This window comes from Haliotis asinina, chromosome 7 (assembly GCF_037392515.1).
Source record: "Haliotis asinina isolate JCU_RB_2024 chromosome 7, JCU_Hal_asi_v2, whole genome shotgun sequence".
Taxonomy (NCBI): Eukaryota; Metazoa; Mollusca; class Gastropoda; order Lepetellida; family Haliotidae; genus Haliotis; species Haliotis asinina.
In genome coordinates, this window is record NC_090286.1 from 48771668 (window position 1) to 48798962 (window position 27295).

At 41.3% G+C, this 27295-nt stretch overlaps 2 protein-coding genes and 3 non-coding genes across 7 annotated transcripts in view; 3 read left to right on the forward strand and 2 right to left on the reverse strand.

Annotated features, from left to right (window-relative positions):
- Positions 1–10318, forward strand: part of LOC137291733 (uncharacterized) — a 48876-nt gene extending 38558 nt beyond the window's left edge. Inside the window, exons 3-8 of the mRNA XM_067823229.1 lie at positions 1289–1507; positions 4537–4655; positions 4988–5154; positions 6137–6680; positions 7549–7922; positions 8857–10318. Coding sequence (XP_067679330.1) covers positions 1289–1507; positions 4537–4655; positions 4988–5154; positions 6137–6680; positions 7549–7922; positions 8857–8978 — 1545 coding nt within the window. The 3' untranslated portion in view covers positions 8979–10318. The remainder of the gene's footprint in view (positions 1–1288; positions 1508–4536; positions 4656–4987; positions 5155–6136; positions 6681–7548; positions 7923–8856) is intronic.
- A 1515-nt stretch (positions 10319–11833) lies between these two features.
- Positions 11834–22638, forward strand: LOC137291247 (uncharacterized). 3 transcript variants are annotated; one of them, XM_067822548.1, is made up of 6 exons: positions 11834–11879; positions 16330–16541; positions 16663–17389; positions 20911–21126; positions 21964–22049; positions 22345–22638. In XM_067822548.1, the coding sequence occupies exons 3-6, from the start codon at positions 16667–16669 to the stop codon at positions 22490–22492; spliced, it is 1173 nt and encodes a 390-aa protein (XP_067678649.1). In that variant the 5' UTR covers positions 11834–11879; positions 16330–16541; positions 16663–16666; the 3' UTR covers positions 22493–22638. The 3 variants fall into 3 exon arrangements, with proteins under 3 accessions (XP_067678649.1, XP_067678648.1, XP_067678647.1); XM_067822547.1 differs by lacking the exon at positions 11834–11879 and adding an exon at positions 13014–13114; XM_067822546.1 differs by lacking the exon at positions 11834–11879 and having other exon boundaries at positions 16401–17389.
- Positions 13748–13819, forward strand: Trnac-gca (transfer RNA cysteine (anticodon GCA)). The gene has a single exon. It is a non-coding gene; the product is annotated as a tRNA-Cys (tRNA).
- On the reverse strand, positions 18703–18774 carry Trnah-gug (transfer RNA histidin (anticodon GUG)). The gene has a single exon. It is a non-coding gene; the product is annotated as a tRNA-His (tRNA).
- On the reverse strand, positions 19629–19700 carry Trnah-gug (transfer RNA histidin (anticodon GUG)). The gene has a single exon. It is a non-coding gene; the product is annotated as a tRNA-His (tRNA).
- Positions 22639–27295: the final 4657 nt, after the last annotated feature.

Below are 27295 nucleotides of genomic sequence, written 5' to 3' on the forward strand. Positions count from 1 at the left end.
AAATTGTGATGGTACAAAGACGGCACAATAACACGTTGAGTGTCCATGACACTGACGTTTAAAATTAGGGCAGGGGTGTAGCAACAACGTCACAAACTCTACATCCATTCAATAATGGATGCACTGAAATCCTCAATTGTATGTGCCGTCAGCACGGCAGTCCTGTCTAGCGTTTGGGTTGTGACGCCTGAACGCCGTGCACATAGACAATCGGCAGCTTTAGTACTGTTGATGTCGTCTCAACAGGGCTGAAACGGTATTTCCATGGCAATGAGAAGCCACCTCACGTTGAGACATTCTCTCACGGACCATTCTAGTAGCCCCATGACATTGACACTGAACATATTTTATTTGGTATTGGAGGGATTGTCTACGATTTTTTCAACTTATCAAAGGCTTCTCCCGACAATTACATGGAAACTAATACCTCTAATGGACAGTGAACAGAAGCAAGACACATTACACATTAACTGAAAGGCCTACTCTGTACACTGAATATATGTACGTGACTAAAATATTTTAATGAATAGTTTGTAGTAGATTGAGGCGGTCGTATAGAATGGTTTTAATATCTAAAACTTTCAGGATTTCAAAGCTTTGTATCAAATCTAACTGGCACCTGACATACTTTGGACATTTTAGAAAGAAATGATTCGCATCCTCCACCGGAACACCACAAAAGCACCACCACATGACGTTGTACAGTCGTGAATCGTGCCACATGTATAATATTATAGTTCAGTAGTCAGAACTATCAAAAGTCAAACGAATTCACAGAGTATACATTTATATCACAGCAGTTTATCGACCTGCACAAATTGCACCACTGACATCACGAAAAGTAGCCCATGCAGATGTGTTCAATGCACAGGCTACTTTGTTTCTGTGTTTGTGTACACATGTAGTACTCGATATATTTTGATTTCTTACTTGCGCAGTTTCTTTCTGGGGCACGTATATATCGATGTTCACTGTCAGATCCAGACCACAATGCCCGTTAAGATCATGGTTAGAATTGATGTTCAGTAACACATGCTTGTCGGAAGAGGCGACCAACGGGATCGGGTTGTCAGGCTCGCTGACTTGGTTGACACATGTCATCGCATCCTAGCTGCGTAGATCGATGGTCATGTTGGTGAGCACTGGATTGTCTGGTCCACTCGATTATTTACAGACAGCCGCCATTTAGCTGGAATACTACTTAGAGCGACGTTATGCAACAACCATATGAAAGAAGTTGGAATGCCTAGTGTAGGAATTGTCATAAACACCTACTTGTTCGTTGCAGAACTGGAATGAATCGTTGGCGGAGCAGGCTGAGAGGTGGGCAGACAGATGCGTGTTCAAGCACGAGATGAAAAGCGGCTTGGGGGAGAATCTGGCGTTCGATACCCGGAAGTTCGACACTTCCAAGCTGCTTGAAGGTTTGATGAAGGGATGGCATGACGAGAAGAGGACATGGAAATACGGAAGTCAGTCTTGTGGCTTCGCTTGTCATTTCACACAGGTAATGTTAATTTTACATGTAGTAAAAGCAATCTTAAACCCCCCTCTCCACTCGTTGCTTAATCCCTGAACATATTATTATAGTATATTTATATGTAGCATACATATCTACGAAACTAGTATATGCTCAAGGCGCTGGTAGTTTTCCACCGATCACTGGATGTCTATCTCAACGGCACATCGTATTATCATTCTCAGCTCCCCGAGGAGAATACACTCTTGCGGCCGCTAAGCTCACAGATTTATTGTGGCTTTCTCATCCGTACGAGGTTCCCATTTACAGCTGGGTGGACTGGGACAACTAGCCATATATTTTGTCGCTTGTTTCGTCAGGTCTCCCAACCTTTGAGCATCGCTTTGTGGCTTCCTATTAGTCCTTCCTAGGCAAGGAAAATAGTCATGTGCTTTCTCAGCGAGTCGGTATACATGTATATCTTTTGGTTGTTTTAGGGATACTCGTGTCTGTACATTGAAAGGAACAAGGCCTGAAAACAAAAATGAATTAGTAAATATTGCTTTATGCCTCGTCAGCAATTATGCGGCCGTTAATGCATGCTATTGCTATACGACAGAAGTCGTGATGTGACATCACCAAAATAAGGCGAGTTTTTAAACAGTAACAAAATGTAGTAACATTTACAGTGAGTGCATTTAAATCCTGAACGTGAACAAACAAACAATATCAAACTTTACTACGCAGAAAACTGAACGAAGATTTGGACTCTCAAGGACCAAAACACAACAAGGATACACGTACACTAAACCATGGTTGTAATGAATTCAAAGGAACCAGTTCGTTATTTCGTTATGGCTGACCCGTGAGGATCCGGGTTAGAATTATCCTTCGGCACATGTCAGCGTATCCCAGTTGCGCAGATCGATGCTCATGCTGTTGATGACAGTATTTTCTCGTCCAGACTCGATTATTTACAGACCGCTGCCATATAGCTGGAACTCGTTATAACTCTTCGTTTTCGTCATTTCGACGAAAATATACAACAAATGGTCTGTGCCAAAAATATTGCCATTTCGTCATAAATGTAGTTTATCACACATGGTCGTATAACCATTTCTCGTTTCATTCATTCTTAGCCACCATCATAGGTGTACGTACGCATTTTTTTATTGTATTGCTGGACGTCTCCTTTAGTAATATTCCTGTTATTTCACAAGATAACATCCCTATGGAGCTCTGGCATTGTCCCACTGTGGTGTGAATTGAACCCTTGTCATTGGTGATTAATTGCTGTAATCTCAGGGGTGTCCACCGCCCCCCGATGTCTTTTGCTTTGAAGAAGAAAATGGCTCCCTAACAAGTATAATGCCCCCGAAGACATACCGGGTGAAATATGTGACCATCGCTTAGCAGCCTCGACATGATACTTATGAATAGCGACTACCCGAGTATGCTGTACATTCAGGGTAGGTAGACGTATCGTCTTCGTCAGGTGACGTCATTACGACAATGCGCGCGTCGATGTGTGAGGCCGCCCGGTCGAGCTCTGTCTGTAGGTCGTGTAAGTATCTTTCGTCATCCTTAGACAACTCCATATACGTTGGTTTCGCCAAATGGACGACTCACTGAGTTTGATTTACCACTGCTGCGTGGAGTGTTCCAGCTAAACCAAGTCTATGGGCTTCATTTGAGAGGAAAGCCCAGACTGAAACAAGTCACAAACATTTACCATTTCGGTGAAATTGACAAGCCCAGAAGGCGGGATTCGAACCCCATACTATACTGTCCAATGGCCACTACCCTCCACAGACCTGATCCGGTTACTAGTTCAAAGTTAATACGTCTGTGTTGTACATTGCTGTTCCTCTCATAACTTTGTGTTCGTATCAAGTGGCGAATAAAATGATTGGCCTCTGTCTCGAAGACCCGGGTTCGATTCCCCACTTGGTTACAATATGTGGCGCCCATTTCTGGTGTCCTCCGCCGTCATATTGCTGCCGTGTTGCTAAAGGTGACGTAAAACCCTCACTCATTCGCTCTTTAAAGAACTTCACAATTAAGTTTTTTGGCTGGACACATTTAAGCCTGTGATTGATCAACCTCAACAGTCAAGCTGAACTATTTTCATAAATTCGCGTTCAGTCAAACCCAAATGCCATTCACCTTTCTTCACCCGACCATACATTTCTTGAAAGTTTCAGTCCGGGGTGATGAAAAACATTATTATGATGCAGACTTGGGTAATACCCGTTCTTCGTTCCGACGAAGTGCTTGTTCTGTATCGGATGCAGATGTAAGGAGGTGTTAATGAGAACTATTTCTGGTTGGTTGGTTCCGGAAGTGCATATATCCTGCACGGAATCGACTTTCCATCCTCCTCCATCCTCCATCCATGCACGGATGCTACCTTCGTTAAACAGTGCATAGTTCTCCAACTCCAGTTGAGTTAATGTGTTCAAACCGTGTTAACTGTTGTCACCTGCCACCGGAAGTGCAGCCATTTGTGACAGACGATTACCACCAGCGTTGTGTAATTAGCAGAACAAAATATCGTGCATTTTTACACTGCTGTTTCCTTACTTCTTGCAGTATGTAGTTTGAAATGTGAACATTTTCACGATACAGGGCTCTTGTTTGGATGTTAGCTTCGGAAAGATTTGTTGAGAAATATACCCAAATGATTAGTTTCTTGGTGTCAGTTGAAAAGTAAATGTGTCTATGTATAATATCCCAAATGTGTTTTGTTGATAGAGAAATGAAAAAAACGTGATGTCACGTCCCTCGTCTGTGCCATGTTCCTAAAAATAGTCTCGTGTTGAAGGGTTGTGACCTTTCAAACGTAATAACTCGTCCTTCGAATGGAAAGAGTTAATGGTACTCAGTAAGGACGTAGTTTGTTGTATACAGCTAATATACATCGAGCTACGTCCATTGGTAACTCATAAAGAATATTTGTTGCTAAATTGCAATGGACATAATACCGGGCAAACATCCTGATCTTGAACGTGTACAGGAACACAGGGAACAGTGCACTTCGTAAGGACATATTGCTGACTCCACTGTCTTCTCCCTAGCTTGTCTGGCACTCCACCAATGCTGTTGGGTGTGCGGCTACACGGTGCGGGCAGCTGGGTGGGCTCATAGGCTCCCAGGTCAGGAACGCCTTCTACCTCGTCTGCTTCTACTACCCTAGGTGCGTACATCAATCTGTTGACAGATGGCTGACAGAACCGTCTGACCCTTTTTACGTACCTGTGTCAACTGTCAACTCCAGTATACAAATAATATGGAGGTTATGACGTATGAAATAATTTTATTGAAATCATGGTGGAATGCTAGCTGATAGAAAAAAAAACGTAAATCATAGCGAATCGGGAATTTGATTCTTCCAGCTTCTGAAAACTGAAAACACATCATTGAAGCATTAACAGTTAGTTTGGACGATGGAATGTATATCCTTTGAGAGTTTACAGCCTTTTAGCTTCCCATAAGGTAGCATACACTGTATGATGATTCTGTATGTAGAGGCAACTGGATGGGTGAGGTGCCCTACATCCCGGGCAAGGCATGCTCCAAGTGTGAGAAGGGGTCCACATGTTCCGAGGAGCTGTGTGACGGCGGCGGAGACGAGGCTCAGGTTGCGGCAGCTCCAGCTCCAGTACACCGGAACCTAGGTGGTCCAGCCCCGGCAGGTGCGTCAGTAGTCGACAGGTACACCAGAACCTAGGTGGCCCAGCCCGGCAGGTGGGTCAGTAGTAGACAGGTACACCAGAACCTAGGTGGTCCAACCCGGCAGGTGGGTCAGTAGTAGACAGGTACACAAGAACCTAGGTGGTCCAACCCGGCAGGTGCGTCAGTAGTAGACAGGTACACCAGAACCTAGGTGGTCCAGGGAACCTAGGTAGCCCAGCCCCGGCAGGTGAGTCAGTTGTCGACAGGTACACCAGAACCTAGGTGGTCCAGCCCGGCAGGTGGGTCAGTAGTAGACAGGTACACCAGAACCTAGGTGGTCCAGCCCCGGCAGGTGCGTCAGTAGTAGACAGGTACACCAGAACCTAGGTGGTCCAGGGAACCTAGGTAGCCCAGCCCCGGCAGGTGAGTCAGTTGTCGACAGGTACACCAGAACCTAGGTGGTCCAGCCCGGCAGGTGGGTCAGTAGTCGACAGCTACACCAGAACCTAGGTAATCCAGGGAACCTAGGTAGTCCAGCCCCGACAGGTGAGTCAGTTGTTGACAGGTACACCAGAACCTAGGAAGTCCAACCTAGGCAGGTGGGAAGGTAGTTAACAAGTACCACCAGAACCAAGGTAGTCTAGTTCTGGTAGTACTGGAACCGTGGTAGTCTGACCTGGGCCATATTGGAACCGCAGTTGTCCGGATGTGATAGTACTAGAACCTCGGTAGTCTGACAAAGGCGGTACTAGAACCGCGTTAGTATGGCCCTGGTAGCATTGGAACTTTGGTAGTGACGCCCTAGTATTACTGGAACCTCGGACGTACAGGTAACGGTATTCCGAGTCGTTTGCTCTTGTCAACTCATGTGCGTCTTTTTCCTGTTGTTTTGTTTTTGGAAACAATCGAATGTATCCATCTTCCATTGGTGGCTTAAGGCCTGTAACTGTCACCATCTATACATGTTTGTTTCCATTAGTATCATGGCGATTATAATTCCAGGACTGACGTTAAGGGAGCCATTGCGCAAGTCGAAGAGTCACGTTTCCTTCATCAGAAAATCCAGTCGATTCGAGACCTTCTCCCATGGGTTGGGAGCCAATCGGAAAACGGTCTCTCGTGGTACAAGCACTCTACATAGATCTGGACCAATCACCCTGGATCGTCTCCGAAGCCCCCTGACTCTACGAGCAGAAGGTCTTGTATCTGATCAGGGGACATCTCTGGCTGCTAAACAGCCCCGACATCTGGCCTACTCTGCCGCCAGAGAAGTGAACTACAAAGTCCCCATGAAGAACAAACCCAAACGGCGCAGAAACAGATGCAGGGACAGGCTTCCTGCTTGCTGGAAGTGGTCAGACAGATGCAAAGGCAACAGAGCTATCAGAATCATGTGTCCCAAGTCATGTGATGCTTGTGAGATGGTGCTGGCTTTGGTTGACGGAAGACTGCACAACAAAAGCCAGGGCTCACGCAACGTTGGGATAAAGAAGGAAGTACGGAGCGGTTCCATTGGGCAGCGACGTGGGGTCTCTCGTTCCTCCAGGTATACTTGCTACAGCTATCGTCACTGAGCAGTCCAGTGGCACTCCTAGTGTTCTAACAGGCCTCCAAGGGCTGACATCTTGTCATTGTTCCTAGATTGGGAAAATCGGTCCCAGATTAGGAGAATCGTTCCCAGATAGGGAGAATCGTTCCTAGAATGGGAGAATCGTCCCCAAATTTGGAGAAGAGTTCCCGTGATTTCAGTCACTTGCTTATCTGAATTGAATCTGACTATTTAGAATCGGGATTGACATGTATATTGTCGACTTGGGTCCAACAATGATTGCATTACTAAACCACACTATATAATAGTTGAATGATCTTTCAACGCTAATACACAGTCCATGAAGTATTTGTTGCAGACCGACATGTTAATAAAACTGAATTATTTATGGAAGTATAATTGTAAGTACCGGGTGGAGCCGGAAATATGCCCGCAGGATAATTTTACAGCGAAATAGTTATTGTAGTCAAACTCTAATGTGAGGAAAGAAGAAATTGGTAGATCTGAGTCCATCCACGGTAAACATCCGTTGTAGGCACAAGAAAAGAAGTTTAATATTTCGGCAATTTAATAATATACTTGGATGGGGTGGTTTACATTCAAAAAAGGTTCGTACGATCTGTGGGTAAGGGCATACCTAAGCTTTCTCCCCGAATACCCGATGTTATTAGACAGATTAACCATTTGCAGTGGTTCATTCATTACATTTTCACCGCTGTTCAGCTTTTCTTGAAATTTGTTTCAGTGTTTAACGCTTGCTATCATTTAGTCATAACTGTCATGCTAATAGTGTTTTGATGAATGAAAATCGTTCTTTGAAGAAAAGAGGACAATGGAGACTCATGAATTTCTCCGATTTTTATAGAAACAGACACCATCGCAAAGGTCGTCGGCGTCATCAATCTGAAACTACTGCAGCCAAGCTACATCAAACTCCAGCACGAAAACCTGACAACATGCTTCAAAACGGAGGTCAGGTGAGCAGACGACTGAGTTACAATAGCAGAAGACAGATACGTCGTCATCACAGTCAACAGTCGAGTAGGGAAAGCCGCTACGGACAACGTCAAGTCACTAGACGACGTCATCATCGACCCCGACAACACAATCAGGGAGCCAACAGACACACACAACACAGGACCATGCAGCGGACGAGAAGTCAAGTTATTAAAAACAAACATACAGACTCTGCACAGCACCGGACGCAGCAAAAAGCAGTATTACCTCAGAAGGATAACCGTGAGTGAATCTTGGAGAATAATCTATACTAACCAACAAACAGGGCTTTGAGTTGGAGCTCACGATATTTTCATATAAAACTAAAGTGTAGTTTTATGCTCGCCTCTGAATTACATTCTGCAACGAAGTCCTGAGTTATCGGCATAAAGATTTAAGTGATTCCACAGCAGTTGATTGCCTTACAAACCAATTCTTTCACGTCCATGCTCTAGAAAACAGTAAACGGACACGCCTAGTACTAAATGTTTTCTGATTGGTTTGATAATTTGGATTAGTGGGATTTTGATTGGGATACATTCTGCAACGCAGTCCTGAGTTATCGGCAAAAGGATTTAAGTGATTCCACAGCAGTCGATTGCCTAACAAACTAATTCTTTCACGTTCATGCCTTAAAAACCAGTAAACGGACACGCCCAGTAGTATTCTAATGTTTTCTGATTGGTTGATAATTAGGATTAGCGGGATTTGGATTCGGAAACAATCTGATTTCACATTGTTGTCTTCAGGTTGTTGTGTTGATGAATAAACAGGCCTCCTCAGATATTCTTTTATGAGAACTGACTTTAAAATGTCTTTACATCGATGGAAGTATAAATGTATGAACCGATATGAACCAGGATGAACCGACATAGTGTCTGGTGTGGTGATGTTCATGATGACATGGTCTCCTTACCTAGCGTGATCGTCCATATATTTCAAACCGGACAGCAGTTCTTCATTTTTGACGTTTCATTCTGTTGATGTAGATCTAAACCAAAAATGTCTTTGTCAGTTGTGAACAGTCTGTTTTCTTCACTGCCGTATCCATTTACATGCGGAGGAGGCATGTCTAACATTAGCTGAAAATGACGATAAACAAACTGTCAAGAAAAGAATTCTCAACTCAACAAATGTATGATTGTGTACTTACTGCCCTTTTTGTGTCTGGTTTCAGCTTTCTGCACCGACAACGCAAGTTACGCTGCCCGTTGTGTGTACTGGGCGAAGACTGGGTTCTGTCGGGAAAACTATATGATGCGAGACCTGTACTGTAAGAAGAGTTGCGGAAACTGCTAGCCAGTCGAATACATGATATGAGAAATGCATATGAGAGTTTATACCATACAGTCGTGACACTATATGTGACGTCGTTATACAAGAGAGGTGAAGTCGGCATGTTATCTGTAGCTAAGACTGAAGGATGTTGCCTTTATGTTTGACGTCGAAACTGAGGGTATAAGGTGCAGTTTAATTGTACTTTCAGAGGGAGGTATGGCTGTAATCTCCACAAGATATGAGTGCTTTGGTTTGTTTGTTGGTCATTTTTATAAGACCACTGTCGTTTAAAAAAGCTATCATTAAACAAACACAAAAATCACCAGGAATGGACTCAAAGCTGGGGATGATTTACTGTATGGATGTAGGCACCTTTTCCCAGGAAAGACACCAGAATTACTGACAGTCTGATTTCTGTCAGATGCAACTAAATGGAGGCGGGGCACTCTGCGGATTGTATTTACCAATGATTTGAAACCAAAATAATCTGAAGAAGACATTTGAATTTAACCTGTCGCCAGATTAGTTTCATTTTTGAATGTATTACCCAATAGTTTCAAAATCTAAGCTGTATGAAATGCAGTGGCCCTAATTTCAGGAATATTCTGTATACACCAATATTATTTCGGCGACGGAGTTTTAAAGAAATAGTAACGGGGCCATCTGCAAGTCCGACGACTGTGGCCATGCTTATTACAGATTTTAACTCTGTGACAATGTTTACTTATTACTTCTGTAGGGGGGGGGGGGGATTTTTTGATTGTCTGTTCATATATAAACATGTACCTATTTGTGTTTTATGTACGTACTGGTGTGTTCCTGTGTGTGTTAGCATTCAGTCTGTGTTTGATTACAGTGTATACAAGATGTGTGCATCTCACTAATAGTCGTTCATATTTTAACCCCAGCTGCGAATTGGCTCACATGTTATTGCTAACCCTTACATGGTTCACAACGGAGGCGATGCTAAAAACGATAGATCATGAAGAGTTGCCTCCCTTCATCTGATTTCACCAAGCCGTTGAACTGCAGGGAAACGGTTGAGTGTATCAATTATTGTTACACAAAACACGGAAAACATGTTTGAATTATTGTCATAACATACTGATTGCCACGTAACACATATTTAAAAGAAACAAAATCAGCTGACAAAAAGTAATAAAGGCAGACATGTACACTAGATCTGTAGAAAGAGTTGGTAGCATCTTTGACATTTTACATATATCCTTGCATTTTGTATACTCGTTTGCATTGTAGAGACAGACAGCATCACGTGTCGTGAAATATGAATTGACGCGTGATCGACATAACCCTACACACTACAGTTAGTTGTTGTGAAATAAACGATATTTTGCTATGGATGACGTCTTACGTTTTGTTTGGGTTTTGAGGCTGGGTTCACGCTTTCGCCGTTAATTGTGTGTGATGCAACTGGGTTTGCCTTACCTACAACCTATCCATGGTTGTGTAAAGTGAGCGGCAAAAACAGTACTTAGGTGCTGAGAGGTCATGGACGCAATATATTTAGCTTGCCATTTCACATGAGTGAGTTTAGTTTTCGGCCACACTCAGCAATATTCAAGCTATATGGCTGTGGTCTGTACATAATCAAATCTGGACCAGACAATCCAGTGAACAACAGCATGAGCATCGATCCACGCCACTGGGAACCGAAGACATGTACCAACCAAGTCAACGAGCCTGACCACCCAAAGTCGATGTATTCAGTTGTCAGTTTAGTGTTTTCGTTCGTTTTAGTAAAATATGTTTCTTTTCCTTAACGTAGACTAATATTTGTGGTCTGTATCAAACTAAAATGCCTTTAGCTGATATGTTTGTTGGGTTTTTTTAATTTATGACTTTAGACAAATTCTGCGATATTCAACCTTGGTAAATCGGTAATGTTTCCCCTTCGGATAGGATATAGGTACCTCGGAGACATTATTCCAATTACTTTCGCTAGTTTGACAATGAAGAAGTTTGAAGTTTATTAACAGTTTGTAGGCCATCGGCCCATGTACCAAAAAAGCAATATAAATGATATTGTGCACAATGCCAATAATCAGACATTTGTGTTGTCAATATATAGAACATCGACATTTGGGAGGTGATTTGATAAATTTAGCACAATTCAGTAAAAGTGCCTCATCATTAGACGTTATTAACCTTATGAATTTACAAGCATTTGTTAAATTATTTCATAGAGGTAAGTAGCGTAAACCTGTCCAAATACTACAGTAAAATAACTAGGGTATCACATATTCGATAATTAGACCTAAAACAGTGTTAACTATGGATGACAATACATGATAAAAACAGGCTATATACAGCATTACCAAAGTGAAAAGAGACGCTACAAACAAATATAGTTACACTGAATTCTAATTGCTTGCTTCATAAGAAAATGGTATTTACAAACAAACGTTACTTTTAAAGTTTAATATAATCGTATTTCTACATTTCATGTCGAGTTCTGGACATCATGTCGTCATTAGAAGAGGTCGTACAATGGTTCACAATTAATTCGTCTGGCTCACTGATTACACATGCATTGCGGTCTTTGCACTTACTGTGTGTGATTTTGTAACATCAAGTCCGTAAGAGAACATCATCCTTTTCTAGCGGCAGCGCCAAGTCAAAACATTGTTCTTGTTTACTGGGCTCCGCCTTATTGCGCAACTTAGTACGATAACTAGTCCAGAATGTTTAGACTAATTCATATAACTGGATACATAAATATTAATCAGTATGATTTGATACGCCTAAGTACTTCTAATCCTTGCAAACGCGTTGTACAGCATGCTATGTCGTACACCGAGTTCTGACAAACGGAAACCTGGAAATCATGGAAATCTCAAAACAAGACTCTGGCGATAGAAAACTTTGGGTGTCTCCTAAGGAACTGACACTGAACTACATTGGGTAAGCTGCAAGAACACAATAACAGGTGTAACCAGTGAGCCAAATGCATTGTGAATCATTTTACGACCTCATCAAACAGGGAATTTCCGTGATTTCCAGATTTCTGTTGGACAGAGCGACGTGTTTACTAGGATTAGATGCAGGATAGTGTTGCAAACTGCAAGTGATTAGATGTATCAGATAATACTGATTAATATCTATATACCCAGTTGAATGAGTTTTGAACTGGTATTGTCCTAAGTAGCCCAAAAGGTCGGAAACCAGTAAGCAAGAAACGAGACAGTTGTGTAATCAATATTTTGACTTGATACCGAAACGGTTCGTGAGAATAAAATAAAGTAGTTACTGTCCATAAAGTATCGGACTTTTCTTAGTATTGATCACCTTCTAAAAAGCCAGTCAAACAGATCACCTGGGTTACTTGCATATGAATCAAATAAAGTCTCCAAGTGTCAGCTAAATGTTGCATTAGTGAGTGAGTTAGTGAGAGAGTTTAGCTTTACGCCGCACTTAGCAATATTCCAGCTATATGGCGGTAGTCTGTAAATAATCGAGTCTGGACCAGACAAGCCAGTGATCAACAACATGAGCATCGATCTGCGCAATTGGGAACCAGGGACATGTGTCAACCAAGTCAGCGAGTCTTACCACCAGATCCCGTTAGTCGCCTCTTACGACAAGCATTGACGCCTTTTATGGCAGGCATGGGTTGCTGAAGGCCTATTCTACCCTGGAACTTCAGGTGTCGTTGTGTTAGTGAGGTTATTGTTGCTTGCTTGAATTATACCTAGAGCATGAAGAATTTCAAAATGTGTGTTATGGTCCAGGCAAGCACTTATAAATATCAGGTCACCAGTGACAAATACATCATACATCAGTATTCATGTTGGATATTCTATTCATTTTATGCTTCCAAATTTGGTAGATTAAATTTAAGATTGTTAATCCAAAAAATTAATTAACTAAGTCCAAATTCTTCTGAACTAAAGACTGTTCACTCCTCTGTTCAGACACACTGACAAAACACCCTTCGGTATCCAAAAACAAAACAATAGATATCTGCATCAGTTGCTGTCAGCCATCAAACGATCCTTTTGCTGCTAGCGTACAAAGATCAAACCGCCTTGCTGGCGCACGATTACATAAGAACCACAAACATGGCGGTCGAGAGACCCGCAAGAGCGAAATTGATGAAGAACATCACCTGTTTAAAGTGTCACTAACCATGGATGCAGGTAACGAGCGTTGCCAATCGAGTGAATTAAAGTCATTTATACATATAAAGTCAGTCTTGAATGCTGTCATCGCGTAACTCATGTTTTTTTTAACAGAGGTAAACTCGCCCGAAGCGAGGCGTTGACTCAACGAAACAGGCGGTGATAAACTGTCACTCACAGTCGCACTCGTTTCGTGCAGGTGCACTGAATGATAGGCAATCAAACCGATTTTGTATTTGTAGTTTATAGTGGGGATTTGGGTAGTTCTTTGTTTCTCCTCACGAACTATACAAGAGATGTCTGTGATTTTAAAATAGCTTCTACAGCACTAACTAACAAAGAGTAGCCTCCCTTTAATACGGACTGGTAGGCTTCGTCCGTCTTCTTTCGCGATTTGTTTTATCGATTCATGACCTTCTTGTGCTGATATGACTCGTGTCGCTACAAGTGAAGAATATCGCGGTCTTAGATCAGATTAGTCCTGAGAGCTGCAATTGTACTTTAAATTGGTGCGCATGTGTTGCGTTCAAAATTGAAGCCGGAACCAAGTTTGAGTGGTGACTGCAACGCTGAACTCTTGATTTGTTACTAAAGTTAGCGCGTTACTATTGACAGAAGAATTTGTAGTTAAAATTATTCCGCGAGAAGGAAGGGGGTATAGCTCAGTGGTAGAGCATTCGACTGCAGATCGAGAGGTCCCCGGTTCGATCCCGGGTGCCCCCTCAGTATTTTTCAAATTTTTGTTTTAAAGAGACGACCTTCCCGAGCTATATATCAGCAACTAATATGTAAACATTAACATAAACTTTGTGGTTTGCTTACACGTACACAAGAAAGAAATGATTGTCTTAACCCAGACGTAAAAGTAATCGCAGGAAATTGCACAGGTACTATTAAAGAAAACCTATTTTTCCTACCAAAGAAAACCTATTTTTCCTACCTTCAAACACTTTTATTTCAAGTTTTATTGAAGAATTGTTCGCTATAACCAGGGAGACTATAACAGACTAGACTGTTTCAGATTATCTCTGTTATAACTGAACTAACAATTAACTGCCAAAACATGGGAAACGAATTAACGAGCAAATTGCCACAAAATCTGCTGTTAAAACATTTGTACGAGCTTTCATTCATATATTAACTTGTACATATGTTAAATGGAGGAGGGCGATCTCTCAAGGCGACTGTGTTTTCTTCTAATGAATAATGTATTCAGCGATGTTTCCGAAATGAATAGTTGTTAGCCATGGCGAAAACATATCAGTGTATTTTGTGGGAAACAGCCTAACGATTTTTTAGTTAACTAGGCCAAACGATTTTTTGGATAGCTATGTGTTCACTGGGGAAGGAAAATAAATAGTTTTATGTAACCATGGATTCACTGAAGATGGTTTAATTGAAATGAAGCATATTTTAGTAATACAAATCATTGAACACAGGTGTGTTTGGTGTATCAAGACTTGAACATCGATAACATTTACACTACATTTGTCTGGCTTAGTTAAACATTAATATTGACACCGCGTAGAGCAAATAATACTTAATGGATTGATAGTTACAGTAGTGATAGTTTAGCTAGGTATGGCAGGCTGAATCGGAACCCCAATTATCGGGACAAGATCGTATCTATTAACAACGGACCCGTGAAGGTCCGGGGTAGAATAGGCCTTCAGCAACCCATGCTTGCCGTAAAAGGCAACTATGCTTGTCGTGGTCAGGCTCGCTGACTTGGTTGACTCATGTCATCGATCCCCAACATGCTCATGCTGTTGATCACTGGATTGTCTGGTCCAGACTCGATTATTTACAGACTACCGCCATATAGCTGGAATATTGCTGAGTGCGGCGTAAAGCTAAACTCTCTCACTCACTCACCAATGCAACATTTAGCTGACACTTGGAGACTTTATTTGATTCATATGCAAGTAGCCCAAGTGATCTGTTTGACTGGCTTTTTAGAAGGTGATCAATACTAAGAAAAGTACGATACTTTATGGACAGCAACTACTTTATTTTATTCTCACGAACCGTTTCGGTATCAAGTCAAAATATTGATTACACAACTGTCTCGTTTCTTGCTGACTGGGTTCCGTCTTTTGGGGCTACTTAGTACAATACCAGTTCAGAACCCCAAAGCATGCTGTTTGTACCACTAGGTGTTGAGGTACGTGGTGGCTTAAACGTCCGTTCATCACACCGAAGATCCAGGTACGATTCTCAACAGGCATACAATTCCCGAGGCGTATTTTGCGAGTCCCCCGCCTCGATATTAAGGCAATATAGCTAAAGCGGGGAAATATCAATATATTTTTCAAAAGAGAATCGAATCGATGTTTAATGCGACTGATAATCAATAATGTTTACACTCTGATGCTTGACCGTAATTGTCGAGACCCAGACCGTTACTCTCCCGGTTTATTGCTTGGAATATTTGTGCTCGCGTTCACTAAACATTTACGTGAAGATATTTTTCTAGTAATGGTTTTCGTCACAGAGGCACTATTAAAAGAGAAAAGGTGTGTGGTTTTGAAAACGACAGGTACGAATATACAAGTACGATTGATCAATGGATATTATCTCCCTGAACTTGCACTTCGTACACTTCGTAGTTTCTGATGTGAACGTTCAGTATCACATTGCTGTAACGTCATTCTCCCCTATGTCCAGGTGATATCTTGAAGCTGGTAAAATATGAGGCTTTACCGGGAATGACGAGAGGCTGCTCTTTCTTTGTCCAGAGTATCCTTATCGAAGTAGTTCAGTAAAAGAGCATGACAGAGTACCTCTAACAATCACCACAATAGCCCCCATTCCGCTATATCTATCACATTTCATCTTCCGCTATACCTATCATATTTTATCAATGTTATCAAAGGTTATTATTGTCTTCTGACTGTACGTGACTGAATTTGAGTCACTGCTACAGTTATTCCAACATCTACACTTACTGCTATCAACATGGCTGACGTATTGCCGATGTGGCGTTAAATATTAATAACTCACTCATTGCTACAATTACGTACAGGTTATACACGTATTCAAAGGACATTACTGACAAATAGACGGAACTACACACAACATATAGATACATAATTCCAAATGGTGACTTCAACATGGTTATTCAAAAAAGACCTATACCTACTTGATAATGAGCGGGGAAAAGCTTAAAGCTTTGTTATATAACGTGTTTACGGGTGAAACATTACATCACTGAGCCCGTGTGTGTGTTGTAGTGACTCGTGAAGCACCTCCGTGATAAATGCCGTTCTGTCTTCACTTCCTGCCCGAGGCTTGTGGCACACATAGGACCCACACTTCAATCTTCCTGTCACCACGTGTTACCCCCCTCCCCTGCAGCTATAAAGGTCCCTGTGATCTCCGTTCCCTCATCCCATCAGTGACAGTACCTGCATCGTTCGGAGACAGCAACTTCGGGAAATATCAAGTATGTCTTAATTTGGTATTATCTATAAACACCACCGCCATTCCAGACATCATATTGTCGAAATATTTTGAGCAGCGCTGTTACGTTGTTGGTTGTTGAATTTTAACAACCGCTATTTCAGAAGGATGTCGTTCGCAAACGCGGTGTCACTGCTGTTCTGCTTTCTCAGTATCGTTGAAATCCTCGGTCAAGGAATTGGCAACTTTGACTTCGGACAAGAACTGATCTTATCGGACCATGGGGACATCGGGGGTGCTCATCTCATTGACGGTTTATCTGGAGGGGCAGACATTTCACCTGTGAGGAACGTCATGGTTCGATCCAGAGGTAACGTATATACTAGCCCGTCGGGTAGAAGTGATTTGTCCGCGCCCCGACCAACCACAAGGACAATCAGAGTGACAAGGACATCCACAAGGTCGTATCCGGAAAGTGTTGGAAGGACAAGGAGAAATCAATATTCTGGGAATTCCCGTGGTGGTGGCCTGGACCTCTCAGGACTTCTCAGAAGGATGACGTCACTTCCGGGACAGAGTAGCTTCAGCTGGACCATCCGGAGTCTGCCTCAGAGAACCACCCAACGGAGACAACAGGTTCGCTTGCAGAGAATCCCGGATGTTTTTCAGTCTTTTGGTTCAAATGGATTCGACATCTTCAACCAAAATCCGAGACGTACTTTTCAACCTAGAGTCAACCGTGGTCACAGTGTCATTCCTGCCTTGCCGCCGACTTCTGGTACGGGAAAAGCCTCATCCGAATATGGTTTGACGCAAGGACACATTCAGCATCTGCTCACTGCCCACAACAATGCTCGACGAGAACTTGGAGCTGCCGACATGCATCACATGGTAAGAATGCATGTCAGATGTATGTGTGTATATGAGATGCATATATTTTTGTCAGATGTACATTTTGTACATCAGAGTTTCTGTCATGTGAATTAGATACCTCAGATATTTTCGCCTGTTTTATCAAACATTTTCTACAGTTGAGTGGATGCAGTGAACTTTGAATGAGACGAACTTGATATATCCATGGTCTCTGGTACCTCGTATTTTGTATCTACGATTATTCAGTAAATCATATTTCCATTTGCTGATATAATGTACACAGTTAGGTTAGGGGAAGTCTGTGCTGTGTCAGCGATTGGACTGATGGTGTGATGATGCCATATCCAATACGAGATGCGGCTTGGGTGTTTTGGTACTACGTTGGTGTAATAGATGTCATAATCGATGGTGACAAAAGGTCAGTTCCCGTCAGTTTCAGCGCTTGAATCCAAACTGAAGAATTCTGAAATGATTTCACGATGACAAAACTAACGTTCATTATACAGTCTGCTCTTCAAATCAAATGCAAATGGAACCAAATCTATGGGTAAGCAACGTGAAACCATTACTCCACCCACTGTTTAAATAACGCCAAGGTTGAGGTCACTAGTGTCCGGTAAAACCTCATCTATCTTTGATCCTCAGGACGGAAATGTCAACGCACTGTCAATTCAAATACCGATCACAGGTTGTGACAAGGCATGGTCTGCCAGACGGTGCCGACAGTATGGAGAGATTGACAGCTGCCAAAATTCATGAATAGGGAGTAGCACTTATTTATTCGTTAGCCGCAGGGTGAGATGAGGTTAAATGTGCGGTTCACGTTTAGAACAATAGGGTTTTATTGCCCTATTGTGTGTACAGATACAAATGTACGTGACCCGGTCTTCAGTCATACGAGTTTACAGTACTGGCTAACTGACGATAATGACTCAGAAAAGACTACGTATACACCTTGTTTTATCGTGATAACGTTGAGCGCCAGGCAAGGAAACATCAAGTAATCTCTTAACGGAGGACGGCCTGACGTTTCTATTAGTTAGACCACTGACGAAGTCCAGCACTAGGGACTCAAAACGTACAATTACGCCGTAATGGATTGAATTATGAAGGTTGACGTTTATGTGTAGAAATTATGTATATTTTGTTTGCTCTTTTCACATATTGACCCTCATTACGTAACGTGACGAACACATTTGTTTCCTGACGAAACATGATACATCCTTCTAATGAAGAAAACACTCGTATGTCTTAAAACCATACAAAGTTTGTAAATTCATCAAACATAATTTATGTAGATATACAAGTTTGAAAAAAAACATGGGTACACCTGCCGTGACCCGGATTCGAACCGGGGTTCTTGCGGCCACAACGCAAAGTCCTAACCTCTAGACGATCACGGCTGTAGTGCCACTTGATAAAGGACCGTTTGTTCCGCAACATAATCTTATCTTGTAGAAGTGCTTGTCCATTGGTACTTTGGTCACCGTGTGGCACGCACGGAAATCAAGCACATCTGTGATTGACACAGGCAATCCAGTGATTGTTTTGTTTGTTTGACAGCATACTCGGTAATATGAGTTTGGTATCATGAGAAATGAACCATACAAGATCTGGTTGACGCAATCACCGAGATCATGAGCGATATGCATAGGTTCTGTACCAATGATATGCCAAGGTTCTTAGGTGTCTGTATGTTTTTCTGCTTTTCAACTTCCGCCCGTACGCCCGCCTTGATTTCTCGTCGCCCTGATTTGTTGTTTTGACGTAAATTAATACAACGTTACCTTAACTCAAATTTATGCCATGAAGCGATAAAACTGTACCCTTATCCTTGTACATATGACGAAAAGCAGACATGCTTCATCGTTTTTGTTTTAGAAAATATTTCCAAAGTAAAGCGATTCGATCTACGTAACGTATGATAACCATGATTATATTTTAATCACATTTTTCGCCCGGTCGCTTTCTTGTTGTTTTATGCGAAAATACGGATAGCCTTACACCGAATCGTAAAGGGTCTAAACCGTCAATGGTAAACCCGGCTATGTTTGAAGATAGAGGGGTATTGAGATATTGGGAATGAAACCAGTAAAAAATTGTCATAAATGTGATCAGTTACCTATTCAACTAAGCCATGTTTTACGTGTTGGCTCTTATGTCCGGACTTCTAGGCTCGATTTAGAATCAAAACGAAATTCTTAAATTCATCAGTGATACTTTTGGTCAAAATATTACTTTAAAACATAGCGACACTTGCCGTGACCCGGATTCGAACCGGGGTTCTTGCGGCCACAACGCAAAGTCCTAACCTCTAGACGATCACGGCTGAAGTGCCACATGACAAAAGCCTTTTTCTTCCACAACAGGATCTTCTCTTTATAAAGTGGTTGTTTAGGCAGGTCAAAACAGGTCACGGGACACTGTTTAACTCACTCGGAACCAACTCGTGTTAGTCCGGGACAATCAAGTCGATCGGAAAGGAAACGTCATGCGGACGGAAAAGGGCGCGTAACGACGAAAATGCATGGAGACCCGTCTCTCTACCGCATTGGACACGAATGAAAAGCAGAAAAAGGGACACTTTTTCACATTCGCACTTTCCGTGTTTAGATACAGAGCGGTTTGTAAATAATATGATCTTAGAAAGCGTATAAATCTTCACTGATGTCTATTGATGAAGCTGTTGATGTTGAAAAATACATACGTTATTGATGATTATTATGATGATTATGATAGTGTCATAATTTGTCGGTGATTAAATGAGTGAGTGAGTTACGTTTTACGCCGTTTTAGCAATATTCCAGCAATATCACCGCGTGGGACACCCGCAATGGGCTTCATACGTTGTATCCATGTCGGTAATCGAACCCGGGTCTTCTGCGTGACGAGCGAACGCTTTGACCACTAGGCTACCTCACCATCCCTTCGGTGACTAAGACGACATAAAGATAACAAAGGGCATTATGTTAGTATGATGATGTTTAACATCACACGATGGTGACCACGTTGTAACACTGTTGATTTAAAAAAGGATACTAACTGATTCTTGTAATGGTCGACCCGTGAAGGTCCCGGGGTAGAATAGGCCTTCAGCAACCCATGCTTGCCATGAAAGGCGACTCAGCTTGTCGTAAGGGGCGACTAACGGGATCGGGTGGTCAGGCTCGCTGACTTGGTTGACACATGTCATCGGTTCCCAATTGCGCAGATCGATGCTCATGTTGTTGATCAGTGGATTGTCTGGTCCAGACTCGATTATTTACAGACTGTCGCAATATAGCTGTAATATTGCAGCGTGCGGCCTAAAACTAAACTCACTCACTCACTCTTGTAATTGTCACAAGGACGACAGTATGGATGGTGATGACCATAGCGGTCGTTCTTATAACGGGTGAAGACGAGAATAATACCTATAATGATGATGATGATGATGATGATGATGATAATAGTGATGATAATGATAACTATTATAATGAAGCAGAACATGGCAGCATCGATGATGATGATGATGATGATGATGATGATGATGCCTTCAGCGATGGGACAAGCAGCTGGCCAGTGAGGCACATTCGTGGATACAACGCTGTGTGATGGAGCACCAAGGGGTGCGGGGTGAGAACCTCGCTATGGTGGCAGGGTCTATCATGAACATCGATAGCCTCGTTGACTACGGCATCAACGGCTGGTACAATGAGAAAAATAAGTGGACATACGGGGATGCGTTCTCACCTGCCACCGGTCATTACACGCAGGTAAGTGAGAAGACACTTGGAATTGCTACATATCGCTTGTGCATTGTAATGTATGTATTATTAAATATATTGTATGCGGAGCAAGATCGTACTGCACAAGGTAATCAGTTCGAGAACAGAACCTGGTAACCCACTTTTTGAGCTATTGTTCTCACCACTGGACCAATAAGGGTCATACAGAGTCATAACGTTCTACGCCGCTTTTAGCAATATTCCAGCAATATCACGGCCGGGGACCACCCGAAATGGGCTTCACACATTGTACCCACGTCGGGAATCGAACCCGGGTCTTAGGCGTGACGAACAAACGCGTTAACCACTGATCTGTAAGGAGAGTGATGAGGCCTATGTTTTACTGTGATCAGATGGTCTATGCGATACTTACATCCTGCTGATAGGAACTTTACCCCCCTATAATTTTTCCTGACAACAAATAATATGTGATTTCACAAACAAATTAAAAGGGATATTTTGAAGCAAGGCCTTTGGGTAGAAAAGAATGACACGTGGAATAGTTAGTAAAATGTCGGGCTTCATTTGAGGGTAACTATTTGGTTTAGGTTCTTAGGAGATTGTGCCATGCACCACACCAAGCCTTCTCGGTGTAGGTATAAACTGACCCAAGTCTTCAGGGGAGTTCTACAAATGCCTGACCATCATAAGTGACTGAGAGAATTTGTTTTTACGCCTCTTTTTGCAATATTCCAGCTTCAGAAATGGGCTTCACACATTGTACCCATGTTGGGAATCGAACCCCGGTCTTCGGCGTGACGAGCGAACGCTTTAACGACAAGGGTACCCCAACCATTATGACCATGTTTGCTGCTTTCTCCACAGATGATATGGTCAAGCACCACACACGTGGGATGTGCCGCCAAACGCTGTCCCGATATGTACCTCCTCGCCTGCTTCTACTCTCCGCCGTGAGTTGCCTCCCCTGCTGTCATAAAGCCATGATCATTGTTGTTTGACGCCGCAGTATTCCAAAAAGTATGAGGGCGGCTTGTAAATGAGCAAGTTTGGTCGAAAGATATCCTAACGCAGTACTTTTCTGCAAATGTTCACGGCCTCTTATTTACATTTAGGAGTTGTTCGAAATTATTCTTAATCAATTTGAATTCTCTGCGTGCGTGCGTGTGTGTGTGCGTGTCTAAATAAATACCATGTTTATCCTTATACATACTTGTCTGTGAGTTTATGTACCCATTTTGTTTTCAGGGGCAACGTCATGGGCTTCAACCCTTACACCCGCGGCGCGCCATGCTCAATGTGTCACGGTGGCTGTCAGAACAACCTATGTGTTTCCGCCCCCATCAACATCGCTGCTGCTGACGTTAGCATGGATCTCGAACGACATAATATATGACAAGGCTGATTCATGGCACCGACAGGGCCATAGGCGCCTCTCAAACATCTGACTGGACATCTCGCCTCAAGCTCTCACGTTACCTTCGTGGCAACGCCCATACGAAACGACCTGATCGGGTGAATAAATGTATTGAAGACCCTGTATCCTGTCTCATTTCAATGTTTGGTGTCTGAGTATTTCTTTTGAAACATGTTCCAAAACGTAAGGGAAATATAGATTTTCAAACGTTTCTATAACAATTATTGCCTGGACACCGGCAAAACACGTTCCAGAAATTTTCGGCAAAATACCCTCGCCACCTTTTTCATAACACAAATCTTTAGGTGGACTTTCATGATATCCGTCTTCAAGACAATGGTGTTCAGATCTGTAAAGTACTACACAGAACAAAAGGTACTATAAATTCAACAATTGTAATTTCAATAGCATGATATCAAGCGGACATTCACCCATTCATAACTTCCTTTTTACTCCTGTCCATAACATATAGATAGTATTTCTTCATGGTGTATCCATCAAATCTGAAGGTGACAAGCTCTGCCACTTTAATAATATATTCTCATTGTGTCCCCTGAAGGACGATCGTGAAACCATTCCAAATTTGTTTCACGCAAATCTTAAAATACATCATGGCACACAAGGTGGTATATTTTGAAAATGTTCACAGACGAAGATTAAATAAGATGATCCTTGTTTAAAACAGGGTCTTCAAGAGAAACAGTTAACCATAGATGGTCCCACTCCGTGTGATCTTGGGCTCCCTTTTAATGTAGTGTGAGAAATTGTCCTTGCATTTTTCATCTCCGGGCCTGAAGTACATCACCATTTCTTTCACTCTCTCGTAGGTGAATCTTAGCAGCTTTGATCGAAGATACGCATACATTATGTTGAAGCACACGATATATCCAGTGGCTGACTGGAGCTGCGACTTTCCAAGGCCCGACGTACGAAGCAGACGACACATGCTCCATCTCGTCTGAACTGCAACTAGCATAACTAGAAGTGTAACTAGGCTTCCCACTCCGAGTCCAACCAAAAGAACTTTAACAAGACGTTTATGGAACCTTTTCTTGAAGATTTTCTTCAGGGCGGGATAATTCAAAGTGTAGCATGCCCCCGCGAACACCACACTTGAAACCACCGGGGCGTATTCACCATTGTTCTTGGCTATGCATTCCAGAACCGGGTAGACCTTTCCGCATATGACATCCATGCTAATGAACTTTTAAAAATCTCCTCCGTCTGTGTCCCTTGCCCTATTCACATCAGCTGCTACCACGGCATCACCATGTTTGCGTGGCTGTCTATGACGTCACAAATGCGCTACGTCACAATTGCAAGGCTGGCGTTCAAAGTGATGCCTGTGTTAAAACGTCCCTTTACTTAATAACATCCTGTATTGAACTTGTGAGATGTAAAATCATTCGTAACTACTCGCCCTTTTCCGTAACCTGCTTGCCAGAATGACCCGAGTTACGAATGAAATGTCAAAGGCTTGAATTTGAAGCTTCCTGTGCAAGTTGAGAAAAAAATGAAAAAGGATAATGGGTGTGAAAAGTTAATGAAAGCAAAATATCTTGTTTTGTCATAACTGTATAATTCGAAATGAACTGAGGGTCTTTCGCACAACATTGGTTTTTCATATTGCTGACAGCTCAAGACAGAAAGTGAGGTGTTCAGAATGACAGTAATGATATGTTTAGTGCATCTCTGAGCCACCATATGTCACATATAGAGACAAGTTATGGTTTCAAAGATCAGTTTTTAAAAATGTTACATGACGAATCCTATGGACAAATCTTTGCAGGTCACTGAATCATGCAACTGCCCCTGATGTTCCGACATAAAGAAAGTGAAATAAATTCAACTTTTCCTTGGAACAGTTTTGGATGGATAGCACTAATGAGGTCTCCCAACTCTCAGTGATATATATAGAGTCAACATTTACAATCAGTCAGCTGATTCCATGATTCACAAAGGCACTACATTAAAGGTTTCAGTCAGCTTACAGACCTGTCCATTTTACAGATAAATTTGAGTATACTTACTGGATATCATAATCTTTCCTGTAAATATGTTAATATTTCACAAACTCAAAACTCACACCAGGCGTCTGTATGACTGAATGTTGGTTTACTGCCATTTTGGGGCCATTTTCCAACAGCAGCACAATTGTTCCCATGAAAAACACTGAACAATATTATACTCCAGCAGCAGGGTACCCTAATAGTTTCATAATACAAAGGTAACTTTGTATAGATAACTTATATTTTAATGTCAGTAACAAATATTGTATTCACAAAAAAACAAGAGACAGTCACAGGAAATACATTAATGGAAGAGGTTTGTATAGGACAAAACCACTAAATGGTTTATAGTGAGATTATACAGACTGACTATGTAAGTAAGGTCAAGATAACAGTAAAAGCTCGGATTCATATTGCTCATAGAATAAATACATTCAAAATAAAAACAAAAATGCTCTAACAAGTATTTTTTTTGTTTAAAATACAACTGTTGACACAAACAAACATAAGTTGTTTTTTTTCAAGTTCCTCTAATAGGTATTCACCAATTTCAATCTGTGCACTACATCATTCAAATATGAAATGTTGCATAGCAATAAATGGACAAGTATCGATGTTAATCACTAACACCATGTCCACTAATTCAAATATATAATGTAATCATAAATTATCATGATTTCAGAGAATGCCAACAGTGATTTGATGACAACTTGGGACATTCAGATTGGTGGTCATGATGTCACATTTGACCAGACCAATTTCATGTCTTGTTTTACGGATTTTTGTCCTCAGAAAACCTGAGGCCAAGAGGGGGAAAAAAATAAAACTAAAATCATCTGTCCAGTAATATTCCTTCTAAATACTCAAAGTATTTTACTTTTAGTAATTTATGAAGTGTATATATGACAAAAACAATCTAAAAAAAATAATTTTTTTATAAGTTTATATTTTTTACCAATAAAAACATTAGAATGTTATTTTTTGAATGGATAAATTTTTTTTCTTTCTCTTATTCTTGAAAAGCAGATCTGTAAAACAAGAACTAAATTTGGTCTGGAATTATGTCTTTTGAAACGGCATCTTGGGTTGGGTTTCTTTTCATATGACCAAACTTATACACAACACAAAAGAAGGAACGGACTATCTGATTCATACAGATTAACATAGTTAACCTTCCATGCCAAATGAAAGTAGTGAGTGGTCGTATCTTTTGAATGGTATATATGCTGAACAGAGAGATGTTACGGTCATAATAATCAGTTTCTTTATGAGACAGGCATTTTAAAATGTTCAGGCAGCTCTGACGCAAATATTTCATAATAATTCCCATCCTGTGAAATAACATGTTAACATACCTGTGGCTTTCAGAATGGAAATATGTAATAAATGGATCATTTACTTATCCCATCAGATAACTGTAATATATAATATGGACAAAAATAGTGAGGGATATTTGTAAATTTTGAAATTACGAATAATGATCTGTTTATTCATTGACATACTGATAAAATATCAGTCATAAAAATACCAAACTTATTTTGTCCAGTATACATGTGTGCATTATTGTCATCTACACTTGCCAAGGACACTGATTAAGTGTTGACTTAAACGAAGACTCATTTCTGTGAGGGAAAACAGCAGTGTTTTATCAAATTCCCAGGTACATTATTAATGTCCACCTAATCAATTCAGTTGCCTTTCAACCTGATAAACAGTCTTGAACGATGTACAAATAAATTGTGCATTATTTGGGGAACCACCAAAATCACCTTTAAAATTTGCCTTTTATGAGTCACTACTAAATTCATCATTCAGAACACTATTTAGTATCTCTCCTCTAAGTTTCTGTACAGTGGTTAAAACATCATTGCTTTCATATGTGCATTTTTATCAAAGAACAATAAAGAGTGGAGAAACTTTCTTTCATTAAACAAACTGACAATACCTAGCAGTCTTTACTTAAAAGTGTAAACATGTGTGCAGTTCAGTTTGCACATTCAACAAGGTAAAGTTCATACTACACATCTCTCCATGACTATAGCCAGAGGTAGATGTAGTCATATGCAAGAATGCACCATTTATTCACATCTGATGAAATTGTGCGTCAAAAAAATGACTCAGCATCCATCTGTTTCTGTTGCTAGTCATTATTTTGTCTCATGCTTATGAACTATGAACTAAAACTGTATGGGAATTGAAAATCCAAAGAATGAATTATTATAAGCACCTGGAACTCATGGGGAAGTGTTTAACATGATAAGTGAAAGAGTCAGCAAGCCTTGAACATGCTGAAGTGAGTGAGTTGGCTTTTACATGGCTTTTACCAATATTCCAGCAACATCACAGCAGGGGACATCAGAAATGGGCTTCACACATTGCATCCATGTACTGAATCAAACAAGGGTCTTCGGCTTGACAAGCTAGCTCTTCAACCATTACACTACACTACAGCACAATCAAGTGATATTGTTGATATAAACTTTACAGTTCATACATATATCTGTAATTTCTCTATAATCCCACATTATGATCAATTCCTGTGCAATAAAACCTGCAGAAATTTCATATCCAAAGAAGTCAGGGTTCAGAGTCAACTACAACAATAGTGTGATTCTCTATAATGGTTCATGAGTTTAGATCATTTTTAAGGCAATTTCCTAATATGGCATGAAAAACATTGTTAGTTGGCAAGAGACCAACTGGCATTTTAAGCAATAAACTGTATGACCATTATTCAATTTTGACTGTATTACTAAAAACGTTTATTAAACCT